General features: G+C 45.3%; 1 protein-coding gene across 4 annotated transcripts in view; it reads right to left on the minus strand.

Moving 5' to 3' along the window:
* Positions 1 to 299: 299 nt before the first annotated feature.
* PANX1 (pannexin 1) overlaps positions 300 to 20,439 on the minus strand; it is a 59,163-nt gene continuing 39,023 nt past the window's right edge. The window contains exons 3-6 of one of the 4 annotated variants that reach the window (XR_011463067.1): positions 7,412 to 7,635; positions 5,406 to 6,055; positions 4,554 to 4,891; positions 300 to 2,654 (exon numbers count right to left, since the gene is read on the minus strand). Coding sequence is in view for 1 of the 4 variants with exons in the window: in XM_005892048.3 (XP_005892110.2) it covers positions 4,812 to 4,891; positions 5,406 to 6,055; positions 7,412 to 7,635 (954 nt within the window). In the remaining 3 variants the exon portion in view is untranslated. Of the gene's footprint in view, positions 4,892 to 5,405; positions 6,056 to 7,411; positions 7,636 to 20,439 lie in introns of all 4 variants that reach the window. The other 3 variants (XR_011463066.1, XR_011463065.1, XM_005892048.3) reach the window with 3 other exon arrangements.

The raw sequence follows: 20,439 nt of genomic DNA on the forward strand, positions 1-20,439 counted from the left end.
GACCCGTGTTTAGCAGCAAGAAGCCCCGGTTCCTCCCTCTCCACGCCTGGGCGGGCACGCAGCTCCCAATCAGACAGCATGTGATCTCTGCTTCAGAAATTCCAGACTCTGTGGGAATTTCTTAGTCAAGGACTTTTTGTCCTTTAGCTACTGCCAGCTAGCTGGATTTTCATGTGTGCCATGAAGCCTACTGAATCTCAGGTATTCAGCAAAGGAACAGGCTTCAAGACACTTGGGGACTCATCTTCTGCCACATCTTCCCTGAAGAGAAGACAAGAAACATTAAGGCACATTTTTCATTAGAAACAAAGTTTTATTTAAGGTAGACACAACAGTGCAGAACAGAAACACCATTTCACTTTTACATACAGACACAGCAGCCTTGGTGTTCAGCCTTTCAACTCTCCTTAAATATCAGCATGGTCAGAAAGCAGGGCGTGGACAGGTGACTTATGTAGAAATATGAAATAGAATGGTGATAATCACCCAAATACAGAAATTTTGAGGCTCTTGGTTTTTAACATTTTCTAAGACTAATTTGTTCCCATCCTTCAATCTCTGTGGAATAGAAACCAAATCATTCTTACCAAATGACACAGAAAGAAAAAAAACAAATACTATTTTTCTTTAAAAGGTTTGAAGAAATGTAGTCATTAAAAAGAATGTAATTTTTGCCTAGAGCACCACTTTATGGAATACCATTAAACTGTCATTACTGTGCTTTTAAAAAAGTCAACTCGTTAAAGAGGAGCTGGTGGCTTCAGTTTTTGTAGAAAACCCTTGGCACACTGCAGAATTCTTTTTTCCTCTTCTGATGAGGCACAGAGAAAGTATTCAAGGCATGAGAAACTTTTATAACTTTCAGGAACAATGACGTGCTTTAAGAGACAAGTATTATTACAGCAAAAAAGAGAACCCCCAAAGACAATACATTTCATCTAAAGCAGGCAGGACAAACCAATCACGGATGAGCGTGTATTACATTCCATAAACAACACAATGTCATCTTTGCCAAACTTTTTCAAAGGTTTTACTTTACTTGTGAAAAACATGACAAAAATGCCAATGACTGCCCAGGAGGAGCCATTTCATCCTAGTACCCTCAGATGAAATTACTCAGAATTGCACATTTCAGTCAACATCCCTTTTCAAATTATTCTGGGAAATTACAGAGACCTTTATAACTAAAATTGCCCTGATCTCTGGGAGGCAACACTGAAAACTTGTATTGAACATGGAAAGGATCGCAATTCACTCCAAAATAAAAAGCTAAGAACTGGCACTACTTACATGCAGAAATCTATCCATTTGCAGAACAGGTCCTTTCTCCAGCAAGAGGCTAAATAAGCCTCCCCTCCCCTGACCTGCAGAGGACCATTTGCCTTTGAAAATCAAATTACAGTTGTCCACAAACTAGGATTTATTATAACGGTGTGTTCTTCTGTTCAAGTATTTACAGAATGCCTAGTCCAAGCCAGTCACTGTTCTCCTGGAATTTGTGATACGGCAATGGGTTTAAAATGAAAGAAGCAAAAGAAACCAACATGCGTGCATTTTAAAAGCTGTGCAACAATCCAGCTCTAAGAGTTGAACAGTTCTCACAGGGTCAGTGCCTGCAGTACCCTGCCACTGTCCCAGCTTAGCTCATCCTTGCAAAGGAGAGGGTGCTCAGAACAGCAAGCTTCCACAAAAGAAACACAAACACCAAACAGGACCTGCCACACAATGTGGCACATTTCTCCATTTCTCCCAGGACACTTACGAAGTAGGACAAAGCATCGTGCGGGTCAGAGGTGTGCCCACCCTCCCCCAGCCCAGCAAGGCTGGCCCCAGGGGACGATGCCGCGATCTGGAGGCTGAGAGGACGCAGTCCGCGCAGACCCCTGACCAGGCTGTGCCACTGCCCACCCCCTGCTCCCTTAACGGACTCTTTCAGTCTGACTTGAGGAAACGATGTCAGTTACTCAAGGGGACAGCTCATTCTAAGTGTGTAAACTCTAATCAGTAAACAGCAGCTGAGACTTACTGTTGGGAGCGGCAACTTTCCACAAGGGCTACGGGAATCTCCCTGCCACGTGGCTTGGTCCCCAACCATTAGAGCCCAGCTTCTTAACCTGGGGTGTATGGACCACGAAGACCCCTGACGGGTATTTAGTGTTGTGTGTGTGTCTGAGGAGAGGGTCCCTAGCTTTAGAAAATATATTTACAAGAGGGTTTGTAATTTCCTAAAAGTTTAAGAGCCTCTGTCTTAAGAATGTGTCTGCCTGTCATTTGGTGAAATTAAAGGAGGAGCCAGACACTGCTGTGAGAACGGTCGGTCAGACCACAGACGCAACACTGGCGCTGCAAGCCTGGGTTAGAGGACGTGTGGTGGTTTATTAGGAAGACACCAGCCGGAACAAAGTTAGCTGCCACTGGCAGTGGTCATTTAGGATCTGTTTGCCCCCTTTTGTAAAGCAATGATCGATTCCTCATTCTTGGGAATCTGCTCAAAGGTGGTCCTCACCTAAGCCAGCAGTAGATGGAGAAGTTAACTTTCCTAGTAACGCTTTTCCTCAAGTCAAAATGTATGGCCAGATGTGCCCATTAGCCTCTTATCACCGTGCTTGTTCACGGACAGCATCACGTACCTCCAGGTTTGTGTTCCCCATGTCCTGCAAGGTAAGATACAAAGTGTGATTGGAGTTCTTTCTGTTCAAAATCACTGTCTATGTTACTGTTTTGTTCAAGCTTCAGCTTGGGGGATACGTGGCTAAAGAACTTCCGGGAAAAGCAATAACTATACTCTCAAAACTATCAGCTAGAAATGATGGGAAAGAGAAAAATAGTATTGTGTTCCCCAAGAACACAGCATTTGCTGGGAGTTCTCTGGAAGGACCTTCATTGTGGTTATTACTCTTCCTCTTGGTACCTGCCTCTGTCCTCACTGCCTTTTACTAGTCTCTGAATTCCTCAAAGGTGGGCACCAGCCTTATTCACATCCACGCAGCCAGTCACTAGCTGACCTCTGGGACGTCACAGATGCTACTGGAACTCAGAGAGTAGGGATGGGGGGATAAGGGGCCGAGAGAGTTCCTGATCTCCTATAATAACGTATCCACTTCAAACTATAAATTAGGGGCAGTCTATAAAGAATCTGAGGCTTGGGGGAAAAAATCAAGTCATAGAAAACTATATTTCAGAAAATTTTCAAATTACACAAAGAAACAGGTGGAGAGAACTACAATAAAACACCTGATACAGTGATATAAAAAGTAGCAAAACTGATGAGTTAGATTACTGACATTTCTAAGTCACACTATTATTCAAGGGTAATAAATATTATGCAGTAAGAATAATTTAAAACACTGATTGCATCCTGGATATTTATTATTAGCTTTCCATCTCAGAAACCATCGCAGAAACACAAATAAAATCCACTTCTGCGAATATTCTGAAAGGCAGAGAGCAGCTTATGTAATTAGATCAGATAAACAACTGTCCCTAAGAGCCACACATAAACTTGGAGGCTCCTGAGGATTATTCAGTAGCAATGTACTAATTTTAACTTCCAAGAATAAAAACAGGAATGTCCACAGACGTCCTTTTTAAGAATTTTGTATAAAATGTAAACATAGTTGGGATCTATTTACATGACTGGAATTGGGAAAAGGTTTTTGATATTCCCAGTCAGCCTTGAATGTTTACGAAATAATGCTTGGTTGATACACAATATACAATTTGTAACATTTATTCTATAATTCTGCATTAATGCTAGAATGTTCTTCCCAAATGGCCTCAATTCTGATATCATACAATTCTAAAATTAAAGAAAATTTTCAAAGATGGTTTTAAATATAAATACACTGCGAAATTGTTCTGGGTCTGAGCATATGTCAGTGTGCACATGACAAATGTCATTTACACATTCTGATCCTAATAGGCAAGAAATGTCCCTCACTTTAAGCCTTCTGTGTTCTGTGAATTTGCCTCAGTAGCATCCTGTCTCAAATGCTTTTGATAACAGAGGAACGCCCTGCAGACAACCTCTTCTGAAGTAGTCACTTTAACTTGTTTTGTATGTTCGTTTTCCCCCACTGGGTTCATTTAGAAGCGTTCCTTCCTGTATGAAGTCAACAATTAAACATCCTTTCAACTCTACCTTATTAACGAAGTTCTCAGCCAGAGCAGCACTGGGGTCCACTGACCTTTGCAGCGCAGAGCATCACATGGTGCTTAGAGGGTCTAGGCTGACCAAGGGTGACAGGTGGCAGGGCCCAGAGCCTGGTTATTAGGACAGAAGCGCCAGCGGTTCTCCCAGCCTGGGGCACCGCCAGGAAGAGGCCCCCGTGGGTCCAGAGTCAGCCAGTGAATGTTTTCTCCTCCAACAGTCATTGGGACATAGACAAGATTCATATTTAATTATACCCTGATATTATCACCCCATAAAACAAAACAAAAAGCTCCCCCAGTCCTTGTTCTCTGTAGTTCGGAGGCTCTTTGCACCATCCGCACAGAAAGGCGTTTTGTTTGTGGCACTAAAGCACTACTCCTCTTCCTGAGATTAGCCTTACCACTTTCCATCTGATGAGGATGCTCGCATCGACATTTGCAGAGGCTCACTTGTTTCCGCGTTGTCTCGTAGGAAGTTCATGAACCACCCTCCACAATGTTTGTTGACCATCGTTTCCACCAGAGCCTCAGTAAGACATGCTCAGTACCTCTGCTGAGAACCATTTACTGCCAGTCAGCTGGGTGCCTGCTAGAGGTGCTGCAGCCAAAACGAATCCCAGGTTGAAGTCACCGATCTGAAGTTCACAGGACAAAAATCATCAGCAAGAAGTGTCTAGAAGTCTCTGTCGGGCATTCTTCTCTCTATTACTTATTTTTGTTTCACTGTGTACATTCAAATCTGTCAGAACAGAAAACAAGCATTTATGATGGAAATCCCACAGCAGGTTCCATTGGCACTAACTAACAATCAATCTAGCTGTTGGTTTCTGCCTTATCCACTTAATCTTAGCTTCGCTGCAGAATGGCTGAAGGTGGGTCAGGGTGACAAGTAACTCAATAAACTCCCAGTTCCTTCTGTAAGAGACAGAGAACAACCAACAAGACGATCAGAGGGACAGGGAGATAAGCCAGTAAAACAAAACAAAAATGAGCAAGAGTGACGTCAGAGAAGAATGCTCAAGCAAGAAGTGGAGTATGAGACAGAAGAGAATGAGAAGGAAGAGCAACAGGTGTGTCCCCTGGAAACCTGAGGCAGCACCGATGCCCCCCTCTCTCCCAGCACTGTGGGGTTTCTGCTAATCACACCAGAGAAATGGGCTAACACCAGTGGGCGGGGCAGACACTGCCAGTCAGTCATCGGAGGCGCACAGAGGGTTCCATGGGCTCCCCAGCTCCCTGAGAGCCAGGCCTACCTTGCAGCTCTGTCGTCTGGTCTCCCAGCTCCTCCACCATCATTTCCACAGGCTCGGGATTTTTGCCGTCAACCATGTCCATCTTGATCATGCCGAAGTTGGTCAGGAGCAGCATGGGGTCAACGTCCTGACAACTGCTTTTAATATTCTCCAGGACCTTAAGGCATTTGTATGACTTGAGTTCACTGATATTCTCCTCCAAGAAAAGAACGTAGAGGCTCAAGTCATTGTACCCTTCCAACTTCAACTGCAGAATGTCGAACGTGGGCAAGATTTCATACACTTTGAGAACATCCATCTTCTGCTGGAAGGGAACAAACAGGGAGTAGACCACCACCGGAACCAGCATAACATACACCACAAGGTTGATGAAACTGAGCAGCCGGAAGATACCAACAGCAATGAGCTTGCACTGGAACTTATCAGGGACGGTGCTGTCATTTTTCAGGATGCCAGATTTGATGCTGCAGACGAACTCATCCGAGAGGGAGGAAAGGCTCAGGTAATAGCCCAGGTAGATGCTGGCTAACAGTATCGTGCTGAGTGACAACACCCGGCAGCTCATGTACTTGATGATTAAATGTCTGGAGGCTTTCTTTGTCCTTAAGTACTGTTCCACAATTGGGTACCTGAAGTGGCTTTCCTGTGAACTAAAAAGAAACAAAAATAATTTAAACCCTCACCAAGACCATCAAATAGAAACACACTCAATGGTACCACGTGGAAAATTTCCATCACCTTCCCTTCCATACTTCTCTACCTGTAACTTCACTGGAGTACCCAGGGAATTAAATTAGTTTTTTTGTTTTTTTTTAAAAAAGAAGGAAAAGTAACAATAAAACCCTTCTCCCCCAACTTGATATTTTAAGGAAGGTCTAATTCGTTAAATGTGCTACTTGTAAATTGTTAGAACAACTCCTGGTTGCTGCTGCTAAATCGCTTCAGTCATCCTATTGAAAGGTAAATGTTTGTTACATGAACTTGATTGTTCTTAGTCTACTGCTGTTTTTGTAAACTATAATTTTCCATTCAAGTGTGTAGAATAAAGACAGTTTTTCCAGCCTAACTAGAACACATCTGCCTCCTATAGGCCAGCAGTGGGAGGCAGACAGCTGAGAGGGTGTGGGTTTAGCCTGTGAACTAAACCTGGTCCTGGTTCCAGGTCTCCCACTTAAAGCTACAGGACAGAGTTTTCAACTGTGGTGGGGGGGGGGGAGGGCACGCGGGGCAGGGAGTGGTGGACAACGGCAGTGAGGGGGATAGATAAATGTAGTTATCTGTAATGATGTTTTGAATATTAAATGAGATAAAGCACTTTGGAAAACTCAACAGTGTCTGAGTTATATTAAGAACTTTTAAAAATGAGAGCTGTGTGCTCAGTTGTGTTCAACTCTTTGTAGTCCCATGGACCGTGATTTGCCAGACTCCTCTGCCCATGGAATTCTCCAGGCTAGAATACTGATGTAGAGTGCCATTTCCTACTCCAGGGGATCTTTCCAACCCAGGGATTGAACCTACGCCTCTTGGATCTCCTGTATTGACAGGCAGATTTTTTATCATTAACTAGTGCCACCTGGGAAGCCCCAAATGAGACCTACTAATGCTGTTATTGCTAGTGTCAATAACAAAAACCAAAAGAAGAATGTCCAGAAAGCAAGGTGCTGTCTACTTGTTCCCTAGTTCCCGCATGTCCATTCTCGGTGCTCAGGAGCCTCATAATCCTGTGTTTCTCCATGAAGGGGAAGGTCAAAGCAATTTGCCCTGCACTTGAGAACATGAGAGAGTGACGCTTCACTCCACAAGGGAAGGACTTGAGGTGAGGACTGCTGCTGGGGCAGACAACCAGGATGAGATCTGGGGAGGGCGGGCCTTCCTGGCTCCCCCGGGTGTCACAAGGCGAATGGCAGTCCCCCATGTACTGGTAGTGAGAACCCGAAGCCCAGATGGATAGGAGAAGGGCAGCAAACTCGTACTCCCAAATCCCGATGGGCTGGGGGCTGAGTTACCTTTGCCTCATGTTCTCATTAACTTCTGGCGCTGGGCAGGCACCGTCTCTCAAGTCAAGGTCACGCATGCTCTTTGCGGCTTTAATTGCGCGGTTGTAAACTTTGTCGAGTTCTTCCATGATAAACTTCAAATCCGAGCAAACGTGAGGAGCAGCTGCGAAACGCCAGAACAGGGAGGGCAGGTACAGCAGGATGGCCACCAGCAGCAGGATGTAGGGGAAAAACTGAAAAACAGGGGAGCAGATCATGCAATCACCAGACCACCCCCAGCCCCCACTGAAGCAACCGTGCCAAGCACTGTTAGTGGTTTTCTCATTTTCACACTAAAGGCATCCCACATCGCTTGTGAAAATCAGGCTCCTTACCCAGTAGCTACATCTTATGGCTAAATTCACCTGTCCAGGTAATACTTGACACTAGTAACTCCCCAACTTTGCTAGACTCAATTTGAAATAATTGGCAAGTACATCATGACACATGATGTCTCCACTCTAATCAAAGAAAAGAAACAAAAAATAAAATTATTCCCTGGTCCTTTAAAATAACCCCTTAGCAAAATCACAATTAAGGAAGATGTTAATGTCACAGTGGCCTCCAGGTTCTTGTTTTCTTTTTTTAATCGCTATGGTTTTAGGAGGTCACTAAGACTTTTGGAACTCTGTTTTTCTCCCTCTCTGGAATCTAGGAGAATGACACAGAAATGCACAACTTTGCTCTAAACAAATTAGAAAAATGTTGGTTTCAGTGACCCAGTAAACACCCCGTGAAACAGCAGAAATAAGCAGGTAAAATCCACAAAGTGCAGAACGGATCTTCTGTAGAGGGACAGACCGTGAGGACCACACAACATTCTCATTTTATAGCCAGGTAATCTCAAGTCTGGAGAAGCCAACCATAATGAACAATTATGGGGGAGTCATGGGGGAGCATCCCAATCTGGATGGTATGCAAAACCAATGAGAGAGGATTCAGCAGTCAGAGATAGCAAAGAGCATCCTATAACCAAGACCCCTGGGGAAGGGAGTAAAGGCTTAGCCTCAAAGACAGAGGAAGCTGCCAGCCAGCACAGATGTGAAGTCAAGTTCAGGTAGTGGCCTTAACAGCAAGGTTGCTGAGCCTCTGACCTCAGTTTCCCTATCTATGAAATGGTCATACAGTACATGTGTTATAAAGATTAAATTAGATACCTTATGAAAAATCCTTTGCATGGTACCTGGCCTGTCACAGGCACTAAAACACACCAATCAAAACCAACGGAAGGGCTACTGAGTGGCCAGGTTAATGTCAACCCTCACAATGACCTTGGCAAAGCCATTACTGATGGCCTCATTTTGCAAAGAGGAAGAGGATGCCCAGAGCAATTTCTGGCCATGAAGCACAAAACTGGTGACAGAGACAGAATACAAAGCTGGGCCTTTCTGATCCCAGAACTATACCTCTTCCACCATAATACACTGCAAATCATTTTACTTCTTGGAAAACTTCTCCCTCCCTTTGGACTGGTCTCTCTACATAGCTCCTCAGAGTTGTAACAGAAAGAGGCTACGAAGGCCTTGAGTTGACACAAAAGCCCCACCCCAACATCTCTGGAAGCCAGCAGCAGACCAAGTGAGAGTGTGACTCACTACAGACTGTGTGTGTGTGCTCAGTCGCTCAGTTGCATGCAGCTCTTTCTAGTCCTATGAACTGCAGCCTGCCAGGCACCTCTATCCATGGAATTTTCTAAACAAGAATACTGGAGTGGGTTGGCATGCCCTCCTCCAGGGGATCTTCCCCACCCAGGGATCGAACATGCATCTCTTACGTCTCCTACCTCAGCAGGTGGGTTTTTTACCACTAGCACCACTGGGAAAGCCTGGGAAGCCACTATAGATTATTAATAGAAAAGTTGCAAAGATGGTCCAGAGTATTCTCAAATGACCCTCATTCAGTATGCCCCACTGCTGACACTGGACATCTCCATGGTACCCTTGTTAAGAGGAAGAAACCGTTGTTGATATAGTACCATTAATTACATTTCAGGCTTTGATTTGGATTTCTCCAGTGTTCCCATTATTGCCTTCTTTTTGTTTCAAGATTTAGGGTATCCATTGCATTTTGCTGTCATGTCTCCCTAGAAACCTTGGTTCTGTGACAGTTCCTTAGTTTGCCTTGTTTTTCATGAAGAATAGCATTTTTAAATGCTTAAAGTAACACAAATTCACAAAGCAAATGGATGACACTGATATACAGCTATCACAACATTAAAAGACAGATTTGTATATGGTTCTTATTAGCACATTTGACGGAAAAGGCAATGGCACCCCACTCCAGTACTCTTGCCTGGAAAATCCCATGGACAGAGGAGCCTGGTAGGCTGCAGTCCATGGGGTCGCTAAGAGTCGGACACGACTGAGAGACTTCACTTTGACTTTTCACTTTCATGCATTGGAGAAGGAAATGGCAACCCACTCCAGTGTTCTTGCCTGGAGAATCCCAGGGACGGTGGAGCCTGATGGGCTGCCGTCTATGGGGTCGCACAGAGTTGGACACGACTGAAGCGACTTAGCAGCAGCAGTAGCACATTTGATGGGATATAACAGATGGCCCAGCAACACAGTGACCTGGAAGTGATGAAGAGTAAAAAGTACTTCAAGGCAGCTGAGATTTCTATGGGTGACAGTGACAGGTGGTACCAACACCACTATAGATTCTTGACCACTTACAGACGTGGTTTATAAAGTTTTAGTTGGAAGTAGACAGAAAATAAAGCTGCCCCATGTTTTCTCATCCCAGTTCATAATCTTCCTGACGCTATCATGGAGCCCACATTAGGAAGCCCTGCCCAAGGGGCAAGACAAATAGCAGAAATGGCTCAGAAACTCCACAAAGTCCCACCAAAGCAGCTGCTTCCCTCAGGGGTTCTGGCATGGGATGGCCTCCTCAAAATCACTAACCCAATTTACAAAGAGCTGCTACACAATGATACACACAAGAGGTTGTGATTAGCTGTATTTTGGCCACATGATTTATTGTTGGCTACAGTGAGATACAGTGTTCCTTTAATCCTAGTCGCCCTGAAGTTTGCCCATTAGTATAAAAATGAGTTTGTGTTCCTTCCATAACCAGAAGAAACAGGGATTTCCTTTGAGAACCATGGAGGGAACACTGTTTTTAACTTGGGGCTATGGAATATGTGTTAAAGTCACTTTTGTTTCAAAGATAGTTGAATAATAGCATTTTACCTCCAAGTATTCTTTTCAATTGAAAAGTAACTATTTACTGCTACTGCTGCTAAGTCACTTCAGTCCTGTCCAACTCTGTGTGATCCCATAGACAGCAGCCCACCAGGCTCCCCCATCCCTGGGATTCTCCAGGCAAGAACACTGGAGTGAGTTGCCATTTCCTTGATGCGTCAAAGTGAAAAGTGAAAGTGAAGTCGCTCAGTCATGTCCAACCCCATGGACTGCAGCCTACCAGGCTCCTCCGCCCATGGGATTTTCCAGGCACGAGTACTGGAGTGGGGTGCCATTGCCTTCTCTCCTCCTCTGTCCATGGGATTCTCCAGGCAAGAACACTGGAGTGGGTTGCCATTTCCTTCTCCAGGGGATCTTCCCGACCCAGGGATGGAACCCAGGTCTCCCTCATTGCAGGCAGACGCTTTAACCTCTGAGCCACCAGGGAAGCCGAACTATTTACAGCCTGTGACAATTTTTCTAACATGCCAAAACCATGTAATAATTAGCACCAATGAATAGTTCAACACCACTCACTGCAATTAGAAAAATGAATATTTAAAGGTATTACATATCGAATGTTTGTTTTCTTCTAAATATCCTTGTACTTTGATTCTTGTACTTTGAATGTAGAGAAATGTCCCATTTCTTAGTTTTTCTTCAGAGTTAAACCTTTCTTTTTCTTTTCCATCAGAATGAAAAAAAGTGATTTTCAATGAAACTGCAATTAATTCCACTGAAATAGGAATTTTAAAAAAGGGCCATGAAATTATGTTCTTTAAAATCCTTTTGTCCAAATAAGGAGAATAGAAAAACTACCAGGCTTTCAAGTGCATCTACTGGAGGGGAACGGCTTTGTTCCTAAGCTCTATCTACTCCCAGTTAGTTCTGAGGTCTCAGAATCTTTCAAAGTCATGATTGCATGATTCAGAATTTTTGCAGATGTAACTAGCGAAGATGAGGTCATACTAACTTAGCATTGCATGTTCAGTTGTGTCTGACTCTTTGTGACCAAATGGACTGCAGCCCACCAGGCTCCTCTGTCCATGGAATTTACCACGCAAGAATACTGGAGTGGGTTGACATTTCCTCCTTCATGAGATCTTTCCAACCCAGGAATCAAAACCACATCCCCTGCATTTCTCACATTGACAAGTGGATTCTTTACCACTGAGCCACCTGGAAAGCCTGTCATACTGACTTAAGTTGTTGTTGCTGTTGTTCTGTCGCTCAGTCATGCCTGACTCTTTGTGACCCTATGGGCTGCATTATGCCAGGCTTCCCTGTCCTTTACCATCTCCCAGAGCTTGCTCAAACTCATGTCCATTGAGTCTGCAATGCCATCCAACCATCTCATCCTCTTGTCCCCTTTTCCTCCTGCCTTCAATGATGACTCTTCAGATCAGGTGGCCAAAGTATTGGAGCTTCAGCTTCAGCATGAGTCCTTCCAATGAATATTCAGGGCTGATTTCCTTAGGATTGACTGGTTTGATCTTGCAGTCCAAGGGACTCTCAAGAGTCTTCTCTAATGCCAGTGTTCTAAAGCATCAATTTTTTGGTGCCCAGCCTTTTTCATGGTCCAACTCTCAAATCCACACATGACTACTGGAAAAACCGTGGCTTTAACTAGATGGACCTTTGAAAGCAAAGTAATGTCTCTGCTTTTTAATATGTTGTCTAGGTTTGTCATAGCTTTTCTTCCAAGGACCAAGCTAACTAACTTAAGGTGGGCTCTAATCCAGCGACTGGTATTCCTCTAAGCAGGCCACAAGAAGACACAGAGACACACAGGGGAGAAGCTATGTGAAGACGGAGACAGAAACTAGAGTGATGCACCTATAAGACAAGGACCACCAAGACCGCCAGCCATGACCAGAAACCAGCAGCGAGGCACCAACAGACCCTCTGAGCCCCAAAGCAGGAATCCACTCTGCTGACACCCTGATTTCCAAATATAGGAGAGAGGAAATATTGGTTGTTTCAAGTTACTGTGTGCGTGGTCACTTGTCAGAGCAGCCCCAGGAAATCCACGCCAAGGGGAAGCATGAACTGAGTTATGAAGTTCCCACAGTATGGGGAAGCCACTAGTGGAGGGCATGATGGGAATTTATTTTAGAAAGATTATTACAGCTGTGAAGAAAAGACGAGGAGGCAGCAGGCAGGAGGTTACTGCCGCAGAGAGGGGCGGTGATTAGCACTAGCAAGGCAGCAGCAGCGGAGGAAACGGATTGGAGAGCTACTGGGTCAGCCAGGAAGTTAGTTCGGGTTTTTCCAGTAACATCTTAGGGCAAAATCTGAATGAAGTTTTTGGCTAACTCAATACACAGAGGGAAAAACATCTTCTGGTGCCCAACTGTAAGCGATGGATGGAAAAGGGGAGGAACTAGGGCTAATAATCCCGGGTTTCCAGCTTAGGTGAGGGCATGAGTGGTAGCGCCAGCAGTTGAAATAAAGAAACAAGGAGGAACAGACTCAGAGCAGAGAGGAGTGATGTGGGAGACAGAGCTGAGATGAGAAAGTCTGAACACGAGACACTACAGTCAAGAGTAGCCTGGTGGAGACGTGTAGCAGATAACCAAAAATAAAAGAAAATCTGACCATTTCTTTCCAATTTCAGATTCTGCAGCATAGAGATGGTCAAAGAAGCCATGGTTAGGATCCAAGCAGAACCTGCAGGAAAAGATACACGAAGCATGGAGGATGTGACACCCTAACACTTCAGGATCAGTCAGCAGGAGTCACGTTAATCAAGAACAAATTCTATAGGGGAGGAGACAAATAAGATTCACAAATTATGTTTGTCCCTGGATGCCTGTTGCTTGGACAGTAACATACTTAAAGATAACTTCAATTACACAAAGCCCAATGAGTAAAGGGCTCCCCAGAAAGACTAATGCTTTACATCAGCGGTTTACAGAGCAGACAGGAGAAAGGTGGTATGTCATCCTATTCTGCACTCAAAGGAAGACACCCAAGGCAGCAGGCTTTGTGCTGAGTGACATCCTGGGAAGGACCTAACAGGAAGAGAGACTTGGAAAAGAGAAGATGGCAAACATAGCATTTGTGTGTGAAAGAAGACAAGACTCCTGTTAATAGAATTAGAACCAAGTCACAAGGAAGCAAGGAAAAACTTTCCCAAAGATCAGCATGAACACAGCACAGAGTGTTCTGGGAGGCGGTGAGTTCTGTTTCACTGGATCATCTGGGAGGGCTTAGGAGCTCTGGATCCGGGGTGGGAAACTTTTTCCTGCAAAAGGCCAGACAGGAAATGTTTGTGAGCCATATGGCCTCTGTCACAACTAGGTGATTCTGTCATAGTATAAAAGCAGACACAGGTAAAATGTATAGGAAAGGGCATGGCTGTGTTCCAATGAAACTATCTGCAGAAATGGGTGATGGGCTGGATCTGGCTGGGGTACGTACGTCAGTCTGCCAGCCCCTGCCCAGGATCTTTGCTTTGCAACAAGTGATCCACAGACAAGCACCCTCAGTATCACCTGGGAGCTTGTTAGAAATGCAGAATGCAGCCCCCATCAGGCCTACTGAATCTGAGTCTATAGTGCAGCAACTCTGGATTATAGATTCTGATCCCTCCCTCATCCAAGATTGCTTTGCTATTTGCTTTTTTGTTTAGTAACCTATCTGGCTGGGCTACAATATATTCTCAACAATGTCCAGTTTTCAACAAGAAAAACAACCACCACTACAAAATGAGATGTGCAAAGAAATACAAAAATCTGAATCTAAATTTCAACAAGATCTCCAGGTAATCTGCGTGCACATAGAGTCTGGGAAACACTGGTTTAGATGACCGGTGTCTACAATGGAACCTAATCTGGCCTAGCAAAAGCAGACTCCTGAAAAGTGGATAAAAATGATATTCTGGGCCTTAATCCCACAGGTTTCAAGCCCACAGGTGTCAACTCAGCAGTCTGGCTGGGGCCCTGGGTCCTGTATTTTCACATGGATAATGCTAAGGTTTGAAAACCTCTGGTCTGGTAGCCTCAGAGAATCCCTCCAACTAAGCTTCTTTGAATCCACTTAAAGGAAACACTGCAAGATCTGACAACTCTGTTATTTTTAAGTTTCTTCTTGTTTTTGTCTGTTTGTTTTTCAGTCAAAAACTGGCTTTTCTGTTTCAGAAAGAAATCGTGCCTAACAGTTGCCTACTTTATGAACTTGAACAAAGAGAACAGAACATTCCAAAAAGACCAGTTATCAAACAGTCCTGGAGTGCCAGCTGCTGGTCCTGTGAGTGCACCCACATTCCCACCAGAGACAACTCAGGCTCTAGAGTCACCAGAAATAAGGGGTGGGAGAGAAAGGGAGGAGGAAAAGGGCCGGAGACATGAAAAAAGCAGGTGCGGAGTGCCAGCATGAGTCACAGCACTGCCAAGTCACGCCCACGCACACGTCAGTGTTCCACTTCTTCAGGGGGATTCTGGGTCTTTTTTTTTTTTTTTTTTTTGGCTGAGGCAGGTCTTAGTTGCATCGTGTGGGATCTTTTACAGTGGTGCATGGGCTTAGTTGCCCCATGGCATGTAGAATTTTAGTTCCCTATCCAGAGATTAAACCTGTGTCCTCTGCACTCCAAGGCAGATTCTCAAACACTGGGCCACCAGGAAGTCCCTGGGTCTTCTCACTGTAGCTCTGACATCAGAACTGAGTTGAGAAGTGTTCACATAAACCCCGTGCCTCTAACCCTCTCATTGTGAGCACAAGTCAGAAGGTTCCTGGAGAACCAAGTCTGGTTCTGATCAGGACTTGCAGCCACCTCGTTCCTCACCTCCCGTCCACACGTGTGTTCCGAGCACCCACTATGGACGGTGCAGAGTCCGGGCACGGGGATGAACAAGACACGTCAGGTCTGCCTTCATGAAACTTTAGAGTCTTGGAAATAAAGAATTAATTGAGAAGAATTAAGGCAAGCGCCAGGTGGCGCTAGTAGTAAAGAACCCACCTGCCCATGCAGGAGACATAAGGGTTCATTCCCTGGGTCAGGAAGATCCCCTGGAGAAGGGCATGACAACTCACTCCAGTATTCTTGCCTGGAGAATCCCATGGACAGAGGAGCCTGGTGGGATACAGTCCATGGGGTCACAAAGAGTTGGATATGACTAAAGCAACTTAGCACACAAGGCAAGTAGTGACCGTATGGAAAGGGCAGGCTGCTCTGGGAATACACAACCAAGCAATGCAGACCAGGGTGGGGTACAGATGATAGTCTGCTCAGCTGCTGCCCCATTTCTAGCATCTGAATGTCTGAGGCAGGGCGTGTGGTCTACTGTCTACTCAGCCAGCCCACAGTCTTATTCCTGCTTCACATTCACCCACCTGGCCCTTGAAGCAGTTTTAACTGGCAACAACCCTCAGTCTAGGGTTCAGGGGAAGCTTGTAAGTGGAAATAACATTTAAGCTGAGACTAGAAAACCAAATTAGGAGTTCCCCGGATTCGGGGCTGGGAAGGCACTTCAAAGTAGAATGTGAATGAAACAACCAAGAACAGGAGACCTGCAGGAAGTCAGGGCCCCTGGGTGCAGCGGGGGTGAGGCTGCATGTGGAGGCAAGGCTGGGATCACAGGGCCAGAAAGGAGAGTGAACTTGTTAGCCAAAATAAATATATATATATATATATTTTTTTTTTTTTTAAGAAATAGATGGTACTGGCACAAAGACAGAAATACAGATCAATGGAACAAAATAGAAAGCCCAGAGATAAATCCCACGCATATGGACACCTTATCTTTGACAAAGGAGGCAAGAATATACAATGGATTAAAGACAATCTCTTTAACAAGTGGTGCTGGGAAATCTGGTCAACCACTTGTAAAAAGAATGAAACTAGAACACTTTCTAACACCATACACAAAAATAAACTCAAAATGGATTAAAGATCTAAACGTAAGACCAGAAACTATAAAACTCCTAGAGGAGAACATAGGCAAAACACTCTCTGACATACATCACAGCAGGATCTCTATGACCCACCTCCCAGAATACTGGAAATAAAAGCAAAAATAAACAAATGGGACCTAATTAACCTTAAAAGCTTCTGCACATCAAAGGAAACTATTAGCAAGGTGAAAAGACAGCCTTCAGAATGGGAGAAAATAATAGCAAATGAAGCAACCGACAAACAACTAATCTCAAAAATATACAAGCAACTCCTACAGCTCAATTCCAGAAAAATAAATGACCCAATCAAAAAATGGGCCAAAGAACTAAATAGACATTTCTCCAAAGAAGACATACAGATGGCTAACAAACACATGAAAAGATGCTCAACATCACTCATTATCAGAGAAATGCAAATCAAAACCACTATGAGGTACCATTTCACACCAGTCAGAATGGCTGCGATCCAAAAGTCTACAAATAATAAATGCTGGAGAGGGTGTGGAGAAAAGGGAACCCTCTTACACTGTTGGTGGGAATGCAAACTAGTACAACCACTATGGAGAACAGTGTGGAGATTCCTTAAAAAACTGGAAATAGAACTGCCTTATGATCCAGCAATCCCACTGCTGGGCATACACACCGAGGAAACCAGAAGGGAAAGAGACACGTGTACCCCAATGTTCATCGCAGCACTGTTTATAATAGCCAGGACATGGAAACAACCTAGATGTCCATCAGCAGATGAATGGATAAGAAAGCTGTGGTACATATACGCAATGGAGTATTACTCAGCCATTAAAAAGAATACATTTGAATCAGTTCTAATGAGGTGGATGAAACTGGAGCCTATTATACAGAGTGAAGTAAGCCAGAAGGAAAAACATCAATACAGTATACTAATGCATATATATGGAATTTAGATGGTAACAATAACCCGGTGTACGAGACAGCAAAAGAGACACTGATGTATAGAACAGTCTTATGGACTCTGTGGGAGAGGGAGAGGGTGGGGAGATTTGGGAGAATGACATTGAAACACGTAAAATATCATGTAAGAAACGAAAAAAAAAAAAAGAAATAGAGACATTTCATAAGGACACTGGAGGTGTTTGTTCAGGGAAATGAGTGGGTAGCCTTTCCCTTCTCCAGGGCATCTTCCCAACCCAGGTCTCCCATGTTGCAGGTGGATTCTTCACCAGCTGAGCCACATGGGAAGCCCAAGAATACTAAAGTGAGTAGCTTATCCCTTCTCCAGCAGATCTTCCCAACCTAGAAATTGAACTGGGGTCTCCTGCATCGGATTCGTTACCAACTGAGCTATCAGGGAAGCCAGGAAAATAACAGTCAGGCTGAAAAGAGCCCCTGTGATCATGTGGAACTCGACCAAGATGACAGGCAGTCCCAGGGGCCAGACCAAGGGGCGAAGGGCTCAGAGCTACTTAAGGAAACAGACCTGATAGGGCTCAATGACAGACAGGATGTGGGGAGAGAGAGAGAGTCACAGTGGCCCTCAGATCTGTGGCTGATCTAACAGGGTGGCTGGTGTCATGAACCAAGCTAGAGGTCACAGTGCGGACAGGCAGGGGATGGAAAGTCAGCTCTGAAGCTGTGCTGGAGGCACGAGCCAGACCTTCAAAGGTCCAAGCTCGGGGTTCAGCGGGTCGTGCGGATCTGGAGCTCAGGAGAGAAGGCCAGGCTGGGGTATAGATGTGAGAGTCAACGACCCACGGGAGGTAAGAGGAACCGGGGCCTGGGATGGTTCCAGGAGGGGTGCCGAGGGGGTGCCCTGGGAGAGAACCCCAGCTTCTCAGGGACGGGCAAAGGGCGACACTGCCCCAAGAGATAAGACAGCACCCACATGAGGGCGTGGCCCACAGGGCTGGATGCCAGAGAAGCCAAGCAGCACGTGCCCCCAAGAGAAGTAACTCAGCAACGAGGGCGGAGGGGACCTCGACAAGACCACGCATTACAGAGGTGGACTCACTAAAACATCACTGGGAAGAGAGCCCTTGGGAAGGGAAGGGCTGAGGATGTAGACAAGAAAGATGGGGAGAAGTGTCCATATAACCTGGGAGGGGGATCCAGAACACAGGTGGGTCACATGCGGGTCTGGCTTTGGTCAGGAGAAGGGGCTCCTCCATTCACCAAAAGGAGGGGGTTGGTGCTGCAGGGGGATGCTGGGCAGGTACAACGGCAAGGGGCTGAGGGCGCTCTCATGGTCTGAGGGTCTCTTTCTAGTTCTGGGATTTCTCCTGTACTCTGGTTATTTCTGATTGAGTGCTGAACACCACATGCAAAAACCGGAGCAAGGGTCTGAGGTTCTGGATAAAGCGACTTCCTCCAGTGAGGACTGCCTTAATTTTGCTTCTAACTGGCAGTAGACTAGCAACACTGACAATCCCAAATTCCCAAATTGGTGCTAAAATGCTTCGAACCAAGGTTCCAGACCCTATGAGGGCTTGATGAACTCTGCATTACCCCTCACTCCTCAGCAATGGCCTTTCAAGCCTAGGGCGTTGACCAGGGTCCTTCCAACTTGGCCTGTTCAATTTTCTGTCTCCAGTACTGTGAATCTGGAAAGACCTCTGCTCAGAGTTTCAGCCAAACTTCTACCAAAACAAGCCAGACTACCATCACCAGAAAAAGAGCTCCATCTTTCACTAACATCAAAAACTTACAGCTTGGCTACCCACACCATTCCAAAAGACTTCCCCAACCCTGCAGAGGCAAAAGGAGCCTAGAGACCTGATTTTCACCTTACAGCCAGCAACTAGTTCTGTGACTCCTGGGCGTGACCTCCCAAGATGCCCTTAGCCTCACATGTAAAATGCATCTGGATCAGAATCTTTGAACGTCTTCCTGCTCTAGAAGTTTCACAGTCTCTAATATCCCTGCCACCTCCTACACTGGACAATCCTAGAATATACATTCTTCTTCTGTGGATCTATCAGCGCCCAGCCCAGCCACTGATCACAACTTCTCATTCTCAGAAGACCATTAAAATAAATGGACTTAAACTACCACAGGAGAGCTTCCCTGATGGCTCAATATTAAAGAATCTGTCTGCCAATGCAGGAGATGTGGGTTCGATCCCTGGGTCAGGAAGATAATCCTGAAGAAAGAAATGGCAACCACTCTAGTATTCTTGCCTGGGAAATCCCATGGATAGAAGAGGCTGGTGGGCTAGAGTTCACGGGGTCATGAGAGTCAGACACGACATGGCAACTAAACCACCACCAAACTACAAGAGCATGCATTTAGATGTGCAAACAAAGACATTCAGTTTCTAGAACTGTGCCCATCCATGCAGAAGATCCTTATTATCTGCTGTCCCGGCTACTAAGGCATGCAAAGTTGATGAGGACCCAATCAACGCCAAGGCAGAAAGTCAAAGAGAAAGCCCAACCCCAAAGAAGAAGGGAGTCAGTGGAGAGCATCATTGTGCCAAATGGCACGTGATACACAGACATAAGGGGACAAGTCTGAGTCACAGCAAATGATTTACATTGTTCTTTTTTAAAAAAGAAGGATGCTATGTGCTCAAGGCAGGAGAGCCTCAAATGTTGGCCTCTGGCTTTTTAGCAGCTAACATACCATGATTTCCTTGGTGGATGAGAAGTCCCAAGATACCCATTCTACTTATTTTCATGATGGACAAAAAGACCAGTGGTTGACATAATGACAAGTTGAAACAAAGTCCCACTTTCACAAGCACAGAGAAGACCCAGTGGAGCCATTTCATTATGCAGAGAACATTCTCCTGCACAAACCTGGGGGCTCTGGCCCAAGCCCCACACTGCAAAGCCACTGTGTGCCCTGCCCCTGCGCTCCCCCGGCAGGCTCCTGGCCTGCTCCTCTTCTCTACAGGACACTGCTATCTCCCAGGCAGCAATCTCCCCTTCCCTGCAGCACGTG

The sequence above is a fragment of the Bos mutus genome, chromosome 29 (genome assembly GCF_027580195.1).
Source record: "Bos mutus isolate GX-2022 chromosome 29, NWIPB_WYAK_1.1, whole genome shotgun sequence".
NCBI lineage: Eukaryota > Metazoa > Chordata > Mammalia > Artiodactyla > Bovidae > Bos > Bos mutus.